Source organism: Salvia splendens, chromosome 7, assembly GCF_004379255.2.
Source record: "Salvia splendens isolate huo1 chromosome 7, SspV2, whole genome shotgun sequence".
NCBI classification, from domain to species: domain Eukaryota; kingdom Viridiplantae; phylum Streptophyta; class Magnoliopsida; order Lamiales; family Lamiaceae; genus Salvia; species Salvia splendens.
The window spans coordinates 5,915,226-5,939,300 of NC_056038.1; the positions used below are offsets into that span (position 1 = coordinate 5,915,226).

Sequence of the window (24,075 nt, forward strand, 5' to 3'; positions counted from 1 at the left end):
AGCCAAAGAATTACATGGAACTATGATAAGCAACTGGTATTAATGAATATTGTACACGTCACCATAAAGGTGTTTGTCTTTTGTTTGAGAGATGACTAGTTAAATTGGGGCACAACAGAGAGGCTAAAACAGTTACTAGCAACACTACATCTCAAAGCAGACTAGTTTCACCCTTGTTCGAGCGGTCTTTGAACATACGACTTGTTTGGATCCTCCATCTTCAGCTTTGGTGGTCGAAGCTCACCCTTCTTAGCCTGTAAAATTACCAATGCAAGTACTAATTTAACTTACTACTGCTAACTAAAGGAGTGAATAAAAATTTAACGAAACCATATCATAACTTTTGGTATGATATAAAGACCCCAATGTATCATAACCAAAAGTAAGAAATATGATCTTACCTTCTTTCCTCCCTTCATGAAATCCCTCCAGCTATAAACCTGTTAATTGAAAAATGAAACCTATAGTGAAACCAACACCAAGTGAACTTCAATGAATATCTAGTTTGCATTTATCGAAAATGAAGAACACTTCTGTTCATGATTGCTTTGTAATGCAGACAATGTAGTACATGTACGGGACACTAACCCTCTTTTCTCTCGTCCCTTCCCACTGCTCCTCGTGTTCACGCTTTCGTTTCCACATTTCCTTTGTTTCTTCTTTGTCTTTCTTTAATCTACCTTCTTCCTCTGATATCTATGGCATTTAGAACAAAACAGTAAAACAACCCAAAAGAGCCAAGTAGAAATTCGCCTGTGAGTTATATTTGCAGAGAAACTGAGCTAAGTTATGATGTAACAAGTAGGTTTGAAGTTCCTAGACCGGCTTGAAGGCATACCCTCATCTGCATCTTTCTTCTCCTCCACTCTTGGTCTGTTAAGAGTTCTCAAACTTTCAATTTCAACTGCTGCTGGAATTCCACTGATCGTTCATATTCATGCTCATATTTCCCCTGTTGTTGCATAGAGATGCAAATACACAAGAAACGTTTTCATTACGAATGGAAAGAAATATCGGCATGTGAGGGGGATATGTGAAAATACACTCATTAAAAGACAAAAAGATGTTATTTACTTCTGTGAATATAACTAACAAATTCAGTAGCTTAATAACAACTGATAAAGAATAATGAAAGCTACTTGAATTGAGCCAATGCTTTTACCTTATGAACTAATGATTTTAATTTGGTAGCAGTGTCTTTTTTAAGCTGCTTCTTCCTTTTTTGCTCTAAGTTCCTCTGCAAGGAATATTAGATCATGATCATGAGCCTCTTTCAGAAATTTGTTATTGTATACTATTATTACAAGCCAAACAAACAAAAGGAGAGACGGTGATGAACAGTGAGAAAAGTAAAAGAATAGATTACTGTGAACCAGAAGCTCCCTTGACTACCCCCAAGCCTTTCTTTTTCGATCAATTAAATCGTGGAGTAGTTAGAAGAGATAGTTTTCATGATTTTTATCTTTATTTTACAGAGTAGATTTACTATAAACAGAGATACCAAGAAATGTTAGTAATCTCTTGTTAGTAATCTGTTCAACCTCAATGTTGAACAGATCTGTATCAGTTGACTCCAAACACACGATATTAGTAGGAGATAACTATGTTGGATGAGGAAAAATGGGAGAATTATATCTTGCAAAAACAAAGAATGAAAGGAATAAGGTAAACATAGAAAAATAAGCTCAAAAGATCCACCTCGTGCAGCATTAACCTGGTTCAGAATATAATCCCTCTCTTGTTGGTCGAGTAACAATTGTTGTGCTTTAGCTAAAGCTGTTCAGAGAAGCAAAATTCCAATTTCAGAACTGAATCATTATTTTTATAAAATGAAGAGAAAATAGTATTTTTCTTACCAAATTAGTAACATGGAATAACATTGCAGTATAGACTGTACTCCCTCCATCCACGAAAAATAGTCCCATTTTGCCATTTTTGGATGTCCACAAAAAATAGTCTCATTTATAAATCTCTCTTATACGTTTGGCACCTTTTCTTCTCTTTCTCATACTTTATCTACTTTTTCTCCCTATCTCTCTTACTTTACCCACTTTTTCTCCTCCTCTTTCTTACTTTATCAATTTCTCATTAAAACTCGTGTCGTCCACAAATGAGACTATTTTTTGTGGTCAGAGGGAGTATAAACTAGTTGGATAAAGAGGGAAAAGAAGAATATATTGAACTATTAGAAGAATAAAAGGATGTATGCACCACATGTTTTCTTCAGAAAAATAATATGGATGTTTGCATTTATCAGGGGAACAAGCAATGATAACTGCAAGAACAAAGATAGAGTTGCACCTGCAATTATTTCTCACAGATACCAATTAACCTGTGCTTAGCAATTTCATAAAAACCAGAAATTCACCTTTCGATATTGCCTTTTCACGTCATCTACAGAGGATGTAAATGGAAGGTTAAGATACTCAAATGCATTTAACTTGAAACATGAAAGGATCCTACAGTAAACATTTGGTTATGTCAGCTGGAAGTAAATCACTAACATACAAAATTGAATTGAAGGAGAATAAAGAATAAGAAGAGCAGCTAGCAGATAGGAGACTGCAACTTTGAAAAATATAACAAACTCTGCTCCAAAATATCATGCTCAAAATGCTAAATTGAGCTTACATTATTATGGATAATAATCATCCCATATTTTCAACAAGGTAGCACTAAATCAGTAACCAGCCTGTCCCATCTCATGCTTCATTCATGAATATATAAATGACGTCACAAACAAAGACAACATATTTATAGTAATGGCATCCTCAAACATACATAGCACAAATTTACTAGATGAGACATGTTTGTTCTGAACAAACAATCAGAAACCTACTAAAATGCAAGTGAGGCAATCTTGGTTTCATCCCCAACTGTTTTAGATTCTTAGACTCAGTTATTCAGTAAGAAATCTAGGTCCTTAGGGAAATTACTTATTAGCTAGAAATTCCAAGTATCCAAAAAATTCCCAATTTCATCAGCTCAAGATTCAATTTTAAGGTAGAAGCAGCACACAATTCCATTTTCAAAATCTCTCTACCTTATCGCCCCCAATATCTAGTGAACAAATACCACTAGGTTGAAAACCATCTAGATATGCGTCCAAGGAATACATAATACATATGGAAGTACATGATATAACAAGTTCACGCTCATTCTACCAATATTATGACCAATTTCTTCTGACAAGAAACAAAAACATGCTGCGAAGAAATTAATTTTTTTTAACCAACAAGTATTCGTTCAACATAAACCTGCTAACTTTGTTATCGCGCTCGACCTCGCTGACCTCAGCGAAGAATTCCTTGAGAAGAAGATCATCGTCGGCGGCGGCTCTACTGACGGCACCCGTCGGAGATTCTGATCTTCCCTCTTTCAAGAATTTCCGTTTCAATAAATAAAAGTAAAGTGAAAATACAAAAACAAAATTTTAATTTGGGCTTCAGATCCTGTCTCCTGAATTCTTAAATTTGGGCTTTGAGTTGAAATACAAAGGCCCATTTAAGACATAATTTGAACATTAATAGCCACGATTGAAAATATATTATATACTCATGCTTGATACACTTCTTTTTAGGTACTCGTTCTCTGAAAAAATAATACAGTACTACCTCTGTTCCGCATTAAGAGTCCTAAATGAGTTTGGCCGAGCTCGAATGGAATCCGGATGCACGCCAACTACGATCTCGTCACCGGATACCTTAAAAACACACTCAAATTTGAAGTAAACATGCTGCTGCTTATTTTGGCTTCCACTTGATGAGAATTAGGCCTAATGATTTTTTTTTTCTGTGTGTTTGAATCTTGCAGGTCTTCGTGATCTGCGATACGTGTGGCATTGATCGTCTCACCGACCTGCCTCGTTCGAACTATACCTAATCTGTTCAAGTTAGCATTCTACTAAGCAAAGCATGTTTGAACAAAGCTCATAATCATGTGTTGTCTGTGAAAAATTCGTAGATTATGGAGATCATCGAACGTTATCCCAATGAGCAAAATCAACGACGCAGTTAGAAGATTGAAAATTGCACAATTTAATTAGCGTCCTTGAAAGGGTTATAAACGAACTGTGTTGGTAGGATATATATTTGTAGTATGGAATTATCTAAGCAATAGAGTACACCATGATGAATATATTGTCACATTATTATTTTATAACCATATTAATAGTTAATTTTTCACATCATATAATGTTCACTACAACACAGGAGTACTAATTTTTTTATGTATAGAGAGATTTACAAATGACACTAACTAATGTTGTGATGTATTGTAGGTGGATAGTTATTGTGTCACAAAAATAAAGCATGTGACAATATATAATGCTATTTAATTATGTAAGGACTTAGCTGATTTTGTGATTTGTAAAGATATAGTTATTTTTATTGGGCAGTGATAAAAGGGTAAATTGCTTCTAAAATCATGAATTTTCACAATAGTTTGGTTTTCTGTTAATTTTAAAAGTTGCGTCAAAAATCATGAACTTTGCTCTCGTGTACCGATTTCCCGAGTGGGTTATTCCGGCTAAGTAGAGTGCTGACGTGTTAAGTGTCTAACATAGATGATGTTGTGGACGCTGATATATGCAACGACATGGATTTAAATTTAAAAAAAAATATTTTAACTATAGCTGAAAACTTAAGATACAGCAATGCAATGCCTAAACAGACTCCAGTTTCAAGAAACCCCCAAAATTAAATTTTCTATGCAATTGAACAAAAATCTGAGAAATTACTTAAGAGCAAGCTGCCTAAAGGCCTTCTTAATCTCAGATTCAAACGAACCAGGGCGAATTCGCAGTGTCTGGTACGGATCAGCCACGGTAGAAGACACACACGAAACCCTAAATCCCTTACTATCGCCATTTTTATTCCTCAAACTTCTTCGCGACGAGATATCCTTGAATTGAGCCCAGGAAGACCCACAACCCACAGCAGCAGCCATTCATTCAAATTAAATTAAAGAAATTCAAAGCAATTTTATGCCGAGTTCTATAAATTTCAATCGGGGTAGTCGAAAGTAGAGAAAATGAAGATGGAAAGCGAAAGCTTGATTAAAAAACAAGGTTTGGAAATGAATTATTGGATTGGAATTTTAGGTGATATTCAGAGGTGATATGCAGCGAGATTTTAATTTTTGTTTTGTGCAGCGAAATTATTTTCCTCCAGCAGTGAAATTTTAATTTTTTTTTCGCCACACACAATTCACAAAACGACATAGTTTTGTGTTCCAGCTGCCTAGTCACGCTTCCGGCTGCCACATAGGACAAGTTTATACTGGAAAACTACCGGGTCGGGTCGTTTGGGAAATTTGCACAACCCGGTAAAGTTCATGATTTTTTATGCTACTTTTAAAGTTCACGAGAAAAACTAAACTATTGTGAAAGTTCATGATTTTAGAAGCAATTTACCCGTGATAAAATGAAAACTCATATATTGTACAAACTCTCAGCTATGATTTGGACCATTGAAAAATATTAACAGATGACAAACTAGTAGCAACTATAAATGTCAACACAGTGTCAACACAATATCAACACAGCATTAACTGTTGACACTGTGTTGACATTTTGTGTTGCTACTATTTTGTCATCTGTTGATATTTTTTAATAGTTCAAATCATAGTTTGGAGTTTATACAATATTTAGGGTTTGCATTTGATTACATTCCTATTTTTATGATATGTGAAAATATAATTTTTTACGACAATATATTTTTATTATTTATTGAATTTTTTATTAATAGTAAAATTTGTGTATTTGCATAACAAAAACATTTTTTGATAATTTTAGATGTCGAATATTTTGTTATTTTATAAATTCCACAGAATTCCTTTCATTTAAAATCGTACTAGTATTAAATTTTATAAAATATATAAACACTGAGTGCAACTAAATGTAGTACAGGCAGCTCTTAATGTCATTATTGTGATATAATTAGACATTTGGTTGTAATGATTTATAAATACACGTACCATCATTACCACAATAACATAAGACTTCAGAACTCTCAACTGATTAAAATCAAATTAGAAAGGGAGAACATATTACATTAATTTACCAACAGGGATACATCAAATGCAAATTTTGTTTTTAGTTAATATATGTATGGAGGAGTATTATCAATCCCACAAAATACAAAGCGAGTGGGCAATAGGCATGAAATCCATCATCGAATTTAATAATCTAGCATTACCACACGCTTATTTTTGTAATTTAGCAAATTTTCTTTCACAAACACTTATTAATTAACTGATCATGACATATAATAATATTATAACATATAAAAAAACACCCCTAGTAATCTTCATGGCTCACATCTTAGCTTGTTTTGTTGAGTCCAAAATGAATCTGAGGAAGATGTGCCCACTGCATTAATTCAAGACAAATAACAACAATTTTAATTAGTTACAAATAAATGAATAAACTAATTCATGTAGTTTATAATTGTTAATTAACGACTTACATTTTTTGCAGCTGAGCTGAAAGCTTCACGATGAGTAATTTCAGGATTGCTAGCCTTTATCCTCTGAATCTCCTCTCTGCAAAGTTATTATACATATAGATGTTGAAGCAAATTGGAAAATAAATAAAACTCATTATTTTTGGATTTTGCTATTGCGAAAAGAACTTACTTTATGAAACGGTTGTATGCTGACGGAACACGTTGCCTCTTCTCCGGTGCTGTAAAAATTTCAAAGTTATTTAACAAATTTAATTTAAGATAAAAGAGGTGCTAGTATTACATTATGAAAAGTAGTGTAATTAAAAAAACATTTTCATCTTTGATGATTATATAATAAAACGAGCAAGGTATGAGCATAGTTTTTAATGATCAAACATGGTATGAGCATAGTTTTTTTTAACTTCTTGTATCAGCACAAATAAGTTTGCATATGCATGAAATAAAACTCTTTAAATTTATGTTTTTAAGTTGAAGGGGGGGAACAAAGCAAGGTTTCTTTTTGTGTAAATTTAAACATTTTATCTAAATACAATCAATTTCTTAGGCTATCCACAACGCTGTCACTAAACCGTCCCTTAAATTACTATTTGCGGCCCCACTGTACTTTTTTACTCCATCCCTTAACTAAGGTACGGAACCTGCAACCCTCCGTCCCTTAAATTACTATTCATTCAATTTCATTTTTATTTTTATTTCCAACCAAATTCAACTAAAAAAACACACTTCATTAAAAATAAAATAACATTACAACATAAAATTCGAAAATTTTTTTTTAAAAAAAACATAATTAAAAATCCTAAAAAAATTAAAAATACATAATTTAATTTCTTCCGCCAAAGTTTGCCCAAATGTGCTCCATTAGATCATCTTGGAGTTGGGCGTGGGCGGTAAAGTCATGTGTCCTTGCCCGAATAGACAACCGTTCTTGTATAGACGGATGCACTCCACTTCGAGGCGGACTACTTGCGGTTGAGCTTCCGCGGGCTTCAGGGTCGAACCAATTTCCCGCCTCAGGGTCCTTCGTCTTGGACAATCGTGTTGTGCAAGATTATGCACGTATACATGAGGTCGACCATGCTCTCCATGAACCACGTATGAGCCGGGGCTTTAGTAATGTTGAAGCGCGCTTGGAGAACCCCGAACGCCCACTCCACATCCTTCCGAACAGCCTCCTGCTTCTGCGCAAAAAGCGTCTGCTTTGCGTTCACAGGCTTGGTGCACGTCTTCATGAAGGTTGGCCACTTCGGGTAGATGTCGTCGGCAAGATAGTACCCCATTTTATAGCGCCGGTTGTTAGCGGTGAAGTTGATGGCCGGTGCTTTACCATCCAAAACTTCGGCGAAGATGTCGGATTGGTGTAGCACGTTTATGTCGTTGTTCGAGCCGGGGACCCCGAAGTACGCATGCCAGATCCATAGCCGGTAGTCGGCGACGGCCTCGAGTATAACGGTGGGGTGGGTGCCTTTGTGGCCGCTCGTGTGCGACCCCCTCCAGGCCACCGGGCAATTCTTCCATTGCCAGTCCATGCAATCGACGCTGCCAAGCATCCCGGGGAATCCGTGCACTTCTTCGTGAAGGCGGAGCAGAAACTGGCAATCTGTCGTGCTTGGCTTCCGGAGAAATTCGTCGGTGAAGGCTGCCCGGACGCCTTTGCAGAATTGAAGCAAGCACATTCTCCCAGTGCTGGCTCCAATGTGGAGGTATTCGTCGAACACATCCGCCGTTTGTCCAGTTGCAAGCTGACGGATTGCTGCAGTACATTTCTGCAGCGTCGTGTGGCTGGGACGGCCGACGGCGTCGAACCTTTCTTGAAAGAACTCTTCCCGGGCCGCCAATGTATTTGCGATGTGGAGAAATATCGGTCGCCGCATGCGGAAACGGCGACAGAAGTAGGTATCTCCCCACACCAGGTTATCACAGAAGTAGTCGCGGACTAACCTTGTGGCGGCTTCCTCCCAGTTACGATGGATGTAAGTCTGGGAGCATCTTTGGGGCGGCGCGCCTTCCTCCGCTTCCCGGCTTCGATCTTTTTCAAGTGATTCTTCCATTATTTGACGCATTTGCTCATATGGATCCATGAGATCGATTAAATTTGGGGGAATAATAAAAGAGAGATGATTTGAGATGAAAATTGGAGAGGAAATGTAGATGATTTGGGAAGAATAGATGTGTAGTTGTGTGTGAAATGAGGATGAATTATGAGTATTTATAGAGTAAAAAAAATAAAAAAATAAATAAAAAAATTGAAAAACGGCTAGAAAACGGTAATATTACCGTTTTCCACTTTTTAAATTTTTTTTATTTCAAATTTTTTTTTAAAAATTGATTTATTGCGTCAGCGTGACGAATCCCACTCGCGGGCCGGCGAGTGGGCGTCACGCATGGCCTGGGAGCGCGCCACGTCGCGGGAGCCGTCCCGTGCCGCGTCTCGGCGTGACGGGCGATCCGGCGAGACGGTGACGGGAAGAGACGCTGCAACGCGTCCCGCCACCGTTCCGTCACGGAGTAACGAGATTCGGGCCACCCGCGTAACGCATTGCGGGTGGCCTTAGAAAAAAAAAGCAACATTTTACTTTTATCTATATAAATGTATAGTAAAAACAAACGTCTAAATTAGTGATATGGTAGAAAAGATAGTACTGTCGCAGTCACAATAGGCCAAGAGTGAAGAGAACGATAAAAGTGAGTGCTCATTTTTCATCATTAACTTGAATAAAAAATCAAAGTGGAATTTTCAAGATATATAGTAAATGCATGGGAGATTTTTTACAGCACATGTTGAGAAATGATAAATTTAATAGAATGTCAATAAATATAAGAAAACAAATAATGGGAAGCTAAGGAGAAAAAGATAAGAGAACATTACGGCGTATTGGAGGCATCTTAGGTTGTACTTCATGTTGAGTCTGCAATGGACCATATCTATTAGTATTATATGTTGAAGATGAGCCAATATTCACACTTTCTTTAACAGCAGCCTCTCCCATTGATTGTTGTTTCTGCATGTGAAATTTAAAATATTCAACAATATCTCTCTCAAATTTGGAATACTATAAACTCCAATTTCAAAGTTGGAATGATTTGCATACAATATATAATACCTGGAAATCTTGGAGATAAACAGACTGGAGCAAACCTCCCATACTAACAGACAGCAAATTAGCACAATGCCCACATCTAACAGTCACCACATTCAACATGTTGCTTCCTGGAACATTCACCTACAATCATTCACTTCCTACAATTAATTTCTTCCTACTATTGATCCAAACTTGAGGTTTCAAACATCAGTTTCAGTTGCAACTAAACCCTAATTCAGGAAAATGTTATTCTTCTTCACTGCACACTCTATCTAATTGGGAAGAAAAAATCTTGATTTTAAGAAAAAGAAATTATATTATTCCAGTAATAATTAGAAGGCTGCAAATGCAAAGCATTGATGAGAGTGTAACGATATTATTGACTGTAAAAATGATGGCAGTGGTAGCAGGCACATAAGCAATGGCTTGTGCTAAACATAAAGTCCCATTATCGTCTCTCCTTTCACTTTTTCCTGCTTTCTCTCTCTCTTTACCTCTTTATGTGTATCAGAAAGAGAGAGAAGAAAACGACTGCTCTGGAACGGAAATCATCGATCACCTTATATCATCATCATCTCAATTACCACACTGTCTTTGCTCATTTCTTCACAAATAAATCATTCCCTTTCAGAGTTTCTCGAATAAATGTGTTGTAGTATACATTTAAATCTAAACAAATCAACCGTAGAAGTAGACAAAAACTTCAAAAAGATAGAAAAAGCTTTCAAGAACCCTAAAAAGCCTAAATCCAAGATATCCGACAAAATCACCTTAAAACAAACTAGTGAGATTCATGCTATTTTTAGTAGATCCCTATATTTTCCAAACCCTTGAATCTCAAGTGAAATACTCACAGTATTTTTTTAAAATGAAAGTAGCATAAAATATCAAATACTATTTATATACGTTGAAAAGGAGAATGAGAGATCCAGAGTGTTTCTCCAGCATTCAAGACAAAAAAACATCAAATTAAATTCTGAAGCAAAGATCTCTTTCAATTCCCCCAATTTATACTGCTAAAGTTTCGGGGGAAACTCCCCTCAAAATTAGGTCATCAATTAGGTCATCTTCGATCTGAGCTGTTCAAATCACAAAGCAAATTGAAAATTAAGACATAGATATCATACCGCTAAAATGGTGTTGCAGAAGTTGCACTGAACATAACAAACTCGCTCCGAACTCATATCAAATGACATTCTTTTACCGGATCTCGGTCGCCACAGATCTATCAACAAACAAAACAAACTGCCTTAGGTTTAGAGAGGGAGAGAGAGTGTGTATTATAGCTCATAATTTCTGTGTGGAGAGGGGGGGTTGGAGTATAATTGTATAAAGGTATATGTTTAAAAAAAAGTTTTGTGTGTATGAAAAGAAATGATGATATGCGAAATGGGAGGTGTGTTTGTGGGCAAGTTGTGGGGTTTGTGAAAAGAAAAGAAGGTTTCTGTTTATGGAGACATGGAGTTTAGAGAGGGAGAGAGAGAGAGAGTGGGTGGGAGTCATCTATCAAGAAGGAGAGCTGGAATGTGCCACATTTAATCCTCAAGAATGTTTTAGGGATTAGTGTATCAGTATATCTCTTCTCAACCATATACATAAGCCTAGATTTCTGAATTCTCACCAATTTAGCATCGAATTTGTCTCTGTAAAAGTTATCACGTGACTGCTGAGAAAATTTTGGAACTTCATGATTTATAATTCAAATTTTAAAAAGTATAATTTAGACAATTAGAATTTGACCAAAATAATTCTATAGGCAATTAACCCTACAAATTAGCTTTGAAATAACCAATAACCAAAAACCAAAATCAAGTTATTTATTATCGATTATATATAATTAAAGGTGTAAACAAATTAAAATTTGACTAAGTTTCTTAATTTTATAGGCAATTAAGCACACAAATAAACTTTGAAATAACCAAATCAAGTTATTTATGATCCATTATTCATATAAATATATAAATAGATTGGGTTGGTGAGTTTAACTGAAGAAATCATTGAAAGAATAAAAAGAAAAAAGAGAGACGAAAAAGACGAAATCTTGGAGTAGATGAGCTCAATCTAAGTTATCCCAGAATACGTCAAATACGAAGATATGTGTGACGATGTGACAGATGAGACCCAACTTTAAACGATGGGTAGAGACTTGACAGTATCCACGTGACATGTTGCTCACTTTTATTTCACTTCCTAATAATTATAATACGACAAAACGCAATATGGAATATTAGTATACACTAACCTACTTAATAACATGTCCCTAAACTGACTACTACTCCAAATTTGATCTAACACTTTGTTTTAAGGTGTCTGTGATAATAGACCTGTGATTGATTTCCCATTCATTTCTAGGGTTTGGAATGTATTTATAAATGCCAACTTATATTAAAAACCATGAATTATGACTGAATTCGCTAATTTCCTACAAATTAGACACCTTTCTTTCCGGACCGTCTACTTTTCTCTATTTTACTCCAAATAGTCACTCTCACCACGAGTCCCAAGTCATTCCTCAAGCATGTTTAAGACATTATGCAACTCATGTTAGGATTTATAATCTCGACTTCAGATAAAGTAGCATGTGCAACTAACTGTCTCCACCTATAACAAATGAAGTTAGTTCGAATTCATCAAATAACTCATCAACACTGTGTAATAACTATCCATGAGTTGTGAATCATCATAAAACTATGTGAAGAAGGCGTTTCGTGATAGCCCTCATATGAGTGTATGCCAAGCTGAGGGACGTAGGTCATAGTGATTCTTCGATACCAATCCATGTACTCCTCCGTCATACGTGAATCTTGCGACTCATACTCACTCCAAATGTGGCAAAGCTTATCATGACAATGTTGAAGGAAGTCATTGTGATTGCATCTGGGCGTCACCGCTCAATCAATGCACTATTTAGATGATGGTCAAGGTCTTTCGATCTTCAAATTTAAAAGACCCTCAAATCCCATATTCATGATCTACAACACTCGAGAATGGATGAGTGTCAAATCTCATACAAGTCCATTTCAATAGAGACAATTCTTGCCCAGCTCACTGTGAGAGGTGTGATTGTACATCGAGTTCTTCAATTTTACATCGGGTTCTATATCAGCTCTATCCCTCATCTTTCCAAGTTATATTATCGTTTTATTAGTTAATTTTGATGTAAGTACATGTTTTATCACTGAGTCTGCAGATGAACTCACTTCAACTTGGAAATTTGATATGAAAAATGCTTTAAGATTAAATGTTAATGAAACAGTTGAGGCTTTCTTAACATTAAAACTTGAAAAGTATTAGAATGATGTAAAATAAATACCACATATGTTGAGTATGAATGTGAAGGATTAGAGTATGTGAACATATATGTAAAGTGACAATGAAAAATAGATTTGAAATTCTAGTGATCAAAGGCAGTTAATTATGATGAAGATGATGGCTGGGTCAGAGGATCAAATTTTTTTGAATCCCTACAGAAAATGATGCCAACAACCCCCATCAAAAATAGCTAATATAAAACCCCAATTTTACATAAATAAACCATCAACCAACACCAAAAGGTTGATAATTTGCTGCTCATTCCAATGGAAGGCTCGCTTATTAGTTTGCACGAGTTCAACATACATACATAAAACTATAGAGGATTACAGGCCAAAATTTACAGCTCTATATTTGTTTATACACTGAATTTGGGTTTCAAGATCCTTAATTTTTGCAAATTTGCACTAAACTGTCTAAATTACAGTATGAATTGGTGGATTTAGCATTTACCATTAGCCCCAGACGTCGTTGCAGCAGCAGCCTCTTGGAAACCTAGTGATTCACCTGATAACGATAGCTCAAGATCAACAACACTAGGGAGAAAAAACTAGCAAAAGGTATTACTATTAAGAGAGGGGGCGGCTCAATACAGCAACTGAATTGGTCTTTGGATATAATCTTCAATTTATGCCACATGTCAAAAAATAGAAACATGTGTATACTTTCAAATCCCCAACAATGTCATGACATATATCTTTAGGGTGAAAATAAGATAAGCTACACATTCAAGAAATCAGAAAGAGGGTAGTACGACTTCTAAAGAGAGCTAGATTTTTTTGGCAAATCGTACTTATGCTACTATTTGAGTATTAAAAGCCTACGCCTTTAACACCGTTTACATAATTCTTCGAGACTCATTTTTAATCAGTCCAGTTTACATGAGCCAGACTTTGAGTATCTAGAACCAATTATACAAGGCAAACCAACCTAGTTCCATGGATCCCAATATAGAGGGACAAGGAAAAGGGGGATTGCCATCACAAAACCAAAGAGACCATAAATTTTGATGGAAATCAACAGCGATGCAAATTTTGAAGGACACATAGATCCACCATCACGTGACCAGCCTAAGGTTGATTACCATCTAAAACATTTCATTGTAAAGCATATATTAATCGTGCAAAAATACTTACTGCACAAAAGAAGTGCAATGAACTTGATGAGATCAGCACTTAGGTTGATGCAGGACTAGCAGCAGTTGTAGCTTGTGAAGCATCCTCATTCAAAGAAAGGCTGCTCCCCATCACAGAGACCTGCTGTTCACTAGAATCCGGTGACCTGGTATCTTCTGCAGCACGTGAGGCAGTAGATGTGTTGGTTCTACCATGTTCTGCTATTTGAAGATGATCCATCACTCGTGATAGAGTAGCAATTCCAGGACCATTAGCATTCCTTTGGTCAGCTTCACGAACTTCACTGTTGGGTTCAGGTGTAGAAGTGTTGCGAGCAAAGAGTCTCTCCTTCCAGCCCCGTGTGCTCTTTGTTATGGACTCTTTGTATCTATGAATACAGAAGAAGAAAATCAAATTCAGAAATATAATCGTTAAACCAATTTTTTTTTAACTGCCTTGGTCCAAGTAAAGGTCTCTACTTGAAGACCAAATTTTCTCGAGCATTACAAATTCCCAAAACCAGCATCCAGTTTTTGTATGTTTTCTTCCCTAATAATGACTTGAAAAGAAAATCATATAGAAAAAATTCCTTGTACCTGGTTGAAAAGGCACTAAGCCGGGATTTCAGAGAATCGGAAAATGTCTGGAAATCTGAAGGTCCACCAGTTCTATCTTGACTATTGGGAGAAGTATGGGCAGGAGACCTAGAAAGAAAATATGATTGTTAAGTATGACCGAGTGAACTTTTAAAGGTAAAGTGATAGGAAACACTAGAAATATGCACACTTACCTATTGCTTGAAGATGTCCCGTGTTGATATGCCCCAGGACTTGATCCTGAGGCTGTAGTCCCGAGCTGTTCAGCTTGAGCAGTAGAAGACCGTGCAGCATCTCCTCCAACAGTCATATATGGAGAATTAGAGCCAGCAGTTATAACTTCAGGTGGGGGGCTACTGCCTTCTCTCTGAGAAAGTGGAGATGCAGCTGAAGCCTCATTAGGATTAGCTGAGAATACCAAAAAACGAGGACGGCCTTGAGAAGATCTAATCCTCTGACCCTCTCTCCTAGCGAGCTGACGAGCCCTCCCCATTGCAGCAGCAGCAGCTAAGTGCTGAACAATGCGTTCTTCAAGTTCAGACTCACTTGCATTAACAGGCAACTGCATCCCAAATATCAGATGAAGACCATGTAACTATTATAGCCATTTTAAAAGAATATCAAGATGAGAACGATGTAGAAAGTTATGGGAGTAGCTAACATGTTGCAACTCAAAGTCCCCTAAACTTGGATGATGAAATATAGTTGTATTTCTAGGTGGATTCATTCGCATATTCCTCTCATGCTCCACAGCATCCAGAAGTTCCTGACTGTCAAATAACCACACAATGAGAACCCTACTCACGGAGTTAAAGCACCTGAAATAAACGGCAAGTATACCTGCTGGGATCCTTCAAGCCAATAGACTGCCAGCACATCGGGCACTGGGAACTTCTCTGGCACCTAAGGATGTATTCTAATGTCATGGCTAATTCATCCACCAGTAGTCAAATTTAAATAAAATAAAACAAGAAAGAAGAAAATTAGGAAAACTAAGTCAGAAGAGCACAATTTGGAAGCACATGGCTGCGTTCAGTTTTCATTAAGCACACTTTAGTTTCAACAGCAAAAAAGCAAAAGTACATGTCACAAGCAATAATTCTTCCAAAAGGTGAATGTCAAGTTCCATTAGTTTAGCAGTCCATCAAGTATCAAATCTATCTACCCATTGAATTTTACAATCTTAAACCAAAAGCATTCATAATCAAACACCATATATGAATGTTATATACAGTAACAATGGAAAATTATTCAGCCTTCTTATATAGGTTCAACAGGACGAGTTTTATAGACTTGAAATGTAAATCCAATATTGGCAGTTGGTAGGAAATATAAAGCAAAGTCTCATCATTAGACATGGAAAATACCCAAGATATCAGAATACCAACATTGTAAAAGAAATGAGTAGGAACTTTATTTATGGAAAAGGAAGTTATGTACCATTCAAGAATGCACTGAAGATGAAACTCGTGCTTGCAAGTAGTCAGCTGAAGCAGAGAAAAATTAAACAATTAAGCATAGGCCAGTTCCAATTTTCCGCCATCAATGAAATAGACAGTAGTTTGAACATACCGTAGAAGGGTCACTATCACAAAAGGCTTCAAGGCATATACTGCAAGCATCATCGCATGCTTCCTGAATTCCCCCTTCCACAAAAGCTGCAGCAGAAGTCAAACTGCTTGATACATTTCCTTCTTCCATCTGTCACAAAGTTTAAGTATTTAACAAAGCAGATTGTTCAAAATTCCTTTAAATCAAATTTGTGACATATCAACAACCTGAAAAATAAAGGACAGTAGAGCTCAATCAAGGATATTCAGAGAACGCAGTCTCATCATTTACCATAAAAAGTAGTAAGTGGTAATGATACAACAGAATGCAAACAAAAGCAACAACACTAGACTTCAAGGAGATCAAATCACATACATCAAAAAGTAAAGACAGAAAAAGGAGCACAAATTAACTGTAAAACTACCAACCATCAATTTGGATTAAGGAAACTGAATTCACTGCTTATTAATGCTCGTTTACAGGAAAATCTTATTTAATGGGGGCTTAACACTTTAACAGCATGTTGGAGAAGATAGTCTGAGTAGTATCTAATGTTGCCTGCCAATAAGTAGAGCCTTCACTTACATGTTATAGTTTAATCGCCAAAAAGAAGTAACTACACTGATGAACTATGTCTAAGCTCAAGAAAACTACATTAGACTGAATTATAGTACTAAACCAAAACATCGAGCACCACTGTCACCAAACAATTCAAACACTAGCACCATAACAAAGGAAAATAAAACAAAATATATCAATGATAATTCATGTCATATTAGAGAGGTACCAAGAAGATACACTTGAAACCTACAATGGTTGTTTAAACCCCAATTGTCATCAACAAAATGGCTACAGATAAATGGTAATGTTATGCTGGTGAGCGAGCAAAAGAAATTCTCAATACATTCAACCAAATCGATATTTGAAGAATCCCAAAAATTCACCTAAGTCTTAGTCTTTACACCAGCAAATTGGACACGACCCAAATTCTGAATAAAGCAAAAGATATTCCATTGCATTTTCAACGAAGATATTAAAAAGTAAAAACCCCATATTCGTGCATCCAACTCAAATTCTGCCGACATCAACAAAATAGAGGGAAGGCCACAAAAAAGACTAACACTCTTATGATAATTTGAACACCGCAAATTAGTTGGATAAAACATTCCCAAACATTAAACAAAGATTTCTAGAAGCCCAATTCCATCATCCAACTAAAGTACTGTAACAGCAACAAAATAAACATAAACCCACAAAAAGTCTCAACCTTTAATGTATCGAGAATGAATACAAGAACAATCAGTCCAAGAAAGGGCGAGAAAACTCAGAATATAACCCTCTAAGAAGATGAGTAACAGTTACCTCCAAAAATTAACAAATTGGGGCGATCAAACAGCCGATCAAAGCCGAGCAGCGCAGAGATAGATAATTAGAGAAAAGAGGAGAATATTAGATTATAGAGAAGAAAGAATTGGGGGTTGAGAAAAGTAAGAATGTGAAGAAAGTGGTGTGGACTTTTCTTTTGTTGGTTCATGTAGAATTATTTCAATTTTTACTTTTATTCCTACATTTATTGCTGTGGTAAAAAGTACTTCCATCATTTGAAATTAAAATAATTATTAGATTCCACTAAAAAATTATTGTTTTAAACGTGCAAAAAAATTTATTCATTTAATTTGAAACAAAGAGAGTAATTTTTAACTAAAAATATATAAATTTTATATAATTAATATTTTTTTGGTAGATTAATCATGTACCCAGTAATTATGTTTGCGGTTTGTTAATAATAAAAAAATATATACCATCGTACATGCACAAAGATATAGTCAAACAAAAATATTATGAGATGAGATCGAATAATACAAGAACAATTAAAATGGATATTATAAGTGTAAGATTTAAACGATGTGTTTTGTATTTTTATATGAATTATGCAAGTATTTTTCAGATGAGAAATTTGGAATTGCAACTACAATTAGTTAGTACTACTACATATTAGGAGTAGTATAATACTGGTACAATAAATTACTAACCAAAAAAATCTATTTATTTGGATGGTGCATAAATAAATTAGTTGGAAAATATGTCAATTTAGTACGGCGTTGTCAGATGATAATTCTTTCTGCACAACTTGACAAAAATAGTGACACCATATGGGTCAAATTATTTTGAGGATCTATGTGTATTGGTACTTCCACCCTACTTTCCATAATTTAAAGAACTATTTTAGTATTATTATCGATAATTTATAGAACTATTTATTTATTCCATTTTTAATATATAGATCTGTCATTCCATCAATTTTTTTATACTCACCATCTAATATAAAACTAATATTTTAAATGGTCTCACTTTCCACTTACTTTTCCTGATTACTTTTTTTTTATAAAATCAAATACTTTTTAAAAACTCATGTCTAGTAAAAAAGACTCTTTAAATGGTGGACGGATGGAGTAATATTTATACTAAATAAAATATTTATATTTCGATAAAAGTAGTAATTTATAGTGTTTAGATTCAAAATAGTAATTCTCTTCGCAAATCATTAAAGCTTATAAAAAGTTCAAAAAGTAAAAATTTTTAGAAGGTACTCCTAATAAAGTTATGTAGTTTTTCCCTACAAAATAACAAATGTATGTAGTTTTAATTGGTTACGGACAAGCATGTAGGAGTTGCTAGGTCAACAATTCATTTGTAAGGCATCAAAATTACAGAAACTAAACTTTCTTAGTTCTCAAAATGACATATAAGTAATATTGTTCAGTCAATTAATTAGATATATCATACTCATTATTTCTGATGAAGAAATAAATACATAGTAAATGTTAATGGAAGCCTTTCCTCCTTATAAATGAAAAAATACAATTTAAACCTTACACTTACTTTTACCAAACAAAAAACGAATAAGTCAAGAAAAAAAAAGCATCTCATCGACTAATCAGCCACATATTCATCAGTATACATCCATCCATCTACTTGCCCACGAACCCAAACCAATGAAGAATGACTGCTAAAAAGAGCATAAATATGGCCAACAACATTCCAGATCTTCCCAGAAAAAAGTTCTTTGTCTTCTTTGCACCTTCTACACCGCGTTGAATCCTATCGGCCCATTTCATCTGTAATCATATAATTATTCGGAATCAGCATTGAAAACACCAAGTCATTAATGAGCATATTGATTCTAAATGTCAGAGTGATGGCATTCAGGTTAACAGAAGCCATATGAAAAAAACACAGCGGGTTGAGTGAACAATTAACCATATTTGATACGTACCATGGTGTCCAAAGTATCAGGCGACAAAGACGACATGGCCTGCTGAGCTTTCTCTGCATCTTCGCGTGAAAGCTTGAACCCAAATTGCTCGCTCATGTTAGCCATCACGTCAGGGCTCATATTTTTCATCATTGATGTCATCATCTGCAAAATATAATCCGAAACAGAATTGAGAACACATTTTCTACAACAGAGAAAAGCAATGATTCAGAATTACATAAGTTTGCGGACTTCATTCCATTCAGTGGTCTAATTACTAAAGCTATATACCGGGTTTTCCACAAAGCATACAAGCATAAGCATTTCTTAATTTGAAAATGGGGCTATGAAAAATTAAATATAGGAGTAACAAATATGTATTGCAGATGCAAAACCAGACACACCACCCAAAGGACAATGAAACTGGCCATACTACAAACTGCATTATAAACAACCAAATTAAATTCAATCAGAAACATGGAATAATTGAAGCATAATCCAATCATATCATCAATTTCATACATTTTTCACGATATAAAAAAACCAATAGGATCTATCACATGTATACTTCTCTCCTGTGAGTAAACAGAAGATTGAGATTAATGGCCGAGGAGAAAACAGAAAAGGCAAAAGGATGAAGCAGCAAACCTGTCGCATAGCTGGATCCTTCAATTGGTTTCTCATTTGCTCTTGTAGATCACCACTGGAATTTAGGAAGTCTGGTCTTGGAAAACTTGAATTAAGATGTTGGGAGGAACTACTTTCACCAGCGTCACTGTCGTTTACTGACAGATTCTCTCGAGTTTTAGATTCATCTGATCTTACTCCATTGTTTGCAGTTGATGATGGTCGTTCCTGTCCTCTTATGGATGAAGCCATCTCAAACATCTTTTCGCGCTCTTCAGTTGGCATCTTATTCATCATATCAGTTGCCATTTTGAGCATGTCTGGTGTCATGTTTGGTGGAACTGAACCAGGGAAACCTGCTGATGATGATGATGCTGCCTCATTCCCTTTCAAAGATGAAGCCATCTCAAACATCTTTTGAAGGTCTTCAGGTGACGTTTTTGCCATCAGGTCAGTTGCAGTCTTGAGCATGTCAGGTGATAGATTTGATGGAGTTGCTCCAGGAGTAAAACTGCCACCATTTTTCTGTCCTTGGAAGGAGGAAGCCAATTGGAACATTTTATTGAGTTCTTCAGGAGACATCTTGCCGATGACATCAGTGGCAGTCTTTAACATATCAGGAGAAATACCTTCAACTTTTCCGCCATTCATAGCAGACAATGTCTCAGGATCAGTCCTAGAAATGAAGTTCTGGAAGGATCTACAGTACAATAAGAAAAAGAAAAACTTTTAACTTATTGAACTTGGGCATTACCATTAGCTAATACAAGGTCTGTTAAATACTTCAGCACAAAAGCTGTAGGAAGAGAATATTACAAACGAAAAATAGGATATATAATTATATATCCAAACAATACAGATGCTGTTAAGCCACATTCATGAAAACATAAATTTGAACATACTGTCAGCAATGCAAACTTTTACAACTTGCACAAGAAAAAGGCAAAAAAGGAATTGAGTGCCATGGAACCTGATAGATTCCGGGTCATCTTTTAGAGCCTTAAAATAGTCCTGATTAGATGGCTGAGGCTCCACAACACTAGCAGATCGAGTAGATTTAGACTGACTGGTTTCTTGTTGTGATAAAATGGAAGATTTTGATGTCAAATTCTCAGAGTTATCAGATGATACTGTGGCTTCTTCAGTTATTTCTTCAATAACCACCCCTAGAAACATATGAGAAATTGCATTTATATAAACATCATTCCAGGAATATCAGTCAAAACATGAAAACTGAAGTACAAGCCAGCATACCTCTTGAATGAGTCCTGCCTCCTTCTTTATTCAATCTTTCCTCAACATCCCTACGTATATTTAATATCAAAGAACATCAGTCAATAATATCAAAAGAACAGCCATAAAGGTGTGAAACCTGACCAAGGTGCAGAATGAGAGGAAAACCAGCCTCAATGCAAGCTGGATAATATTATTATTGATCAACAAGAGAAACTTAGGGAACAGCCAGATACAGTACCTTAAGCTATCTGCAATAGTTTCATCCCCAAGAGATACTTCATGTGCTTTACTCAAGTCAGACACAGCTTCCTGAAATCATTCAATGTGAATAAGGATTAGAGAAGAAAATATCAATAGTGGAGAAGTAATCAAGCTTACAAAAACAATACACATCAAAGAAATTGAAAACAATTACTCACTCCTAGTTTTCCCAATTCCTTGTATGCTTGACCTCTTCGGTAGAGAGCTTTAGGGTTCATTGCATCATAAGCCAAAACCTGTAGTACAGGAAAGTTATTGTACTAGCTACTGTTCATTGGTTACTCCAGGTCATCAATGCAGGTCACTATAGAATAAGAGTTTTTTCGAAAAAAAAGAAGAAAATGTACATAATTTTTACCAGCAAAATACTTTTATCGCATATATGTTTAGCATTTTAGGCCCTACCGCTAGAAATAATATTTACCCACTGTTTGGAACACGCCAAAAGGTTAAATAATGATATTAAGAATATATGGATTAACAAAGAAAATGAAAAAAAGTTGAATCTATGCTTACCTCTGTACCTTCCCCAACACACTCTTCATACTGCTTGGTTTTCAAGTAACATGACATCATATTAAGAGAGCATGCTAAAAGGATATTCCTCCCCTTTGAAGTAGGAATATCTTTAAGATTTTTCTTCGCCTATATCACCCAAAAACAATGAAGATTAAAAATTCCAGCTCCAAAAAGAAACTCATGTGCAACCCATAGACATAGATAACAGGCACAAAAACTAAACTTACACGCATATATTTCTCCAGTGCCAATGCGTACTTTCCCTGACTGTGAAGTTCATTTCCCTGAGATTAGATATAAAAAATAAGTGCGACAAAAACTCCAGAAAAAAAATTAATGAATTACTTTTAAAAGTACTATTCACATCCTCCAATTTAATGTTATTCCACATATGTTTATTTAATCAAGAATAGGTGCATGCCACATTGAGGAGGCATTACACATAAATCAGGGACAATATTAGCATGTTTAAACTTGGGTAAGAATAACAAGATTGTGTTATTTTTTCTGCCAGAAATAATTAACTTATGCACTGAGATCCATCCTGTGTGATGCTTGAAAGACATTTATTAGAATTAGAAATACATAATATATGGTCAATCGCAATCCTCAACCAAAGATGCTTTTACAAAGAGCGTAACTAAACAAAAAGATGGCTTCTTCATTTGAAGAAATCATGTCTGACAATCATTGAGCAATTGAAATAGCAACTACCAAAAAGTTAGCTTGATTGTACTAAAATGTCACTTGCGCATAGTATAATAGGAAATATGTGAAAAATAATCTCTGGTAGAACGACAACAACTCAATACATCTTCCCACTGTCAAAATTACCTGTTTTTTCAGCATCTCGGCTCCATTAATTTCATAAGACACCTGTGCATCCATACGAGCACGCATAGCAGCTAACTCTTCAGGTGAAGCATTTGCCATCTTCTCACTAATCTCGGCCATGTCCTCTGGACGAGCGTTTTTCAACTTCTCAGCAGCATGCTTGAAATCTTGTGTATTCAAATTTTGCATTCCTTCAGTTGCCATCCTCATTAAATCCGGATTGGACATCATCTGCGATAGAATCAAGTTAGCCTCCACCATAAGTCATTGGTAGTAGAATTTAGCCAGAAATAGGAGTACATAAAATCCAGTCAACTTTTGTAAATAATGAGCACTAGACTGAAACAGCCGCATGCATCAAATGTAAAGCCCCCCGAGATTTTCAGGTTAGTAAACAACTACACATCAACTAAGCACAAAAGAGGAGCTGCAAATCCACCCTAACCTACAAATAATCAAAAGAAAGAATAAACCATTAAAGAGAACCCTAAAGCCACGAAGTGCTTTACAATATAGCAATCTCTGCAATGAATCCACATAAGACCCTCCACGTTAATTCATTGAATTCCCCGAAAAAGGTGACACAATCCGAAGATCAGATTCAGACCACCGACATCACCTCAACAAATAATCGAATAATTGGGACAAGTACCTGCTGCTGAATCCGAGCCAAATCAGCTGGTGACATCCGACTCATCTGCTCCTGAGCCATCCTGATCAATTCGGGATCCATCATTCCGTTGAACATTCTTCCTAAAACCCTGGAACCAAAATCGAGTAATCCGACCCAATAAATTACGCGGAATGGAAGAAAATAAATAAGTCGTCGAATTGCGGGGAGATTTGATTTGGATCTTATGTTCAAAATTCAAGTAGGAGTGGATCGATTTGGGAATTTCAATCTGGGGATGAACAAGATACAAAAGATTTTGAATAAATTAATTGGGAAAAGAAAATAAAGTGGAAAAGTCGGAATTGGTAGGAGTAGGACGCCCACCACGCTACAACAAAGATGCTTCTTTCCTTCTTCCGAATCCGACTCTAGTTTTCATTTCAATTTCTTTATTTTAATACTTAATCTATTCATATTTTTGTTTTTAATTTTTTATTTAACTTTATTAATTCCTATTCGGCCATGCCAATCACTATCAATATATATACTTACAAAATTGTGGTGAGATTTTAAATTATTTTAATTTTGGGGATAACTATGGAGTAGTA

At 35.7% G+C, this 24,075-nt stretch overlaps 3 protein-coding genes and 1 pseudogene across 3 annotated transcripts; all 4 read right to left on the bottom strand.

Annotated features, from left to right (window-relative positions):
* Positions 1–14: 14 nt before the first annotated feature.
* LOC121742387 lies at positions 15–4,522 on the bottom strand (annotated as a pseudogene).
* Positions 4,523–6,019: 1,497 nt separating this feature from the next.
* On the bottom strand, positions 6,020–11,104 carry LOC121742484 (putative axial regulator YABBY 2). Its single transcript, XM_042135624.1, has 6 exons — positions 10,675–11,104; positions 9,569–9,688; positions 9,334–9,466; positions 6,637–6,685; positions 6,468–6,543; positions 6,020–6,370 (listed from the first exon to the last, which is right to left on the bottom strand). Exons 1-6 carry the CDS (start codon positions 10,741–10,743, stop codon positions 6,323–6,325), a joined length of 495 nt encoding a protein of 164 aa, XP_041991558.1. The 5' UTR covers positions 10,744–11,104; the 3' UTR covers positions 6,020–6,322.
* A 1,962-nt stretch (positions 11,105–13,066) lies between these two features.
* Positions 13,067–17,635, bottom strand: LOC121811430 (E3 ubiquitin-protein ligase RHF2A-like). Its single transcript, XM_042212284.1, has 9 exons — positions 17,484–17,635; positions 16,143–16,271; positions 16,011–16,057; positions 15,411–15,473; positions 15,232–15,340; positions 14,765–15,132; positions 14,571–14,678; positions 13,996–14,362; positions 13,067–13,366 (listed from the first exon to the last, which is right to left on the bottom strand). Exons 2-8 carry the CDS (start codon positions 16,269–16,271, stop codon positions 14,035–14,037), a joined length of 1,152 nt encoding a protein of 383 aa, XP_042068218.1. The 5' UTR covers positions 17,484–17,635; the 3' UTR covers positions 13,067–13,366; positions 13,996–14,034.
* A 1,254-nt stretch (positions 17,636–18,889) lies between these two features.
* Positions 18,890–23,885, bottom strand: LOC121810234 (outer envelope protein 61-like). The gene is made up of 12 exons (XM_042211000.1): positions 23,852–23,885; positions 23,507–23,615; positions 22,855–23,085; positions 22,248–22,304; positions 22,018–22,146; positions 21,660–21,737; positions 21,479–21,549; positions 21,259–21,308; positions 20,975–21,170; positions 20,026–20,704; positions 19,399–19,542; positions 18,890–19,240 (listed from the first exon to the last, which is right to left on the bottom strand). The coding sequence occupies exons 2-12, from the start codon at positions 23,600–23,602 to the stop codon at positions 19,094–19,096; spliced, it is 1,878 nt and encodes a 625-aa protein (XP_042066934.1). The 5' UTR covers positions 23,603–23,615; positions 23,852–23,885; the 3' UTR covers positions 18,890–19,093.
* Between the last annotated feature and the right edge of the window lie 190 nt (positions 23,886–24,075).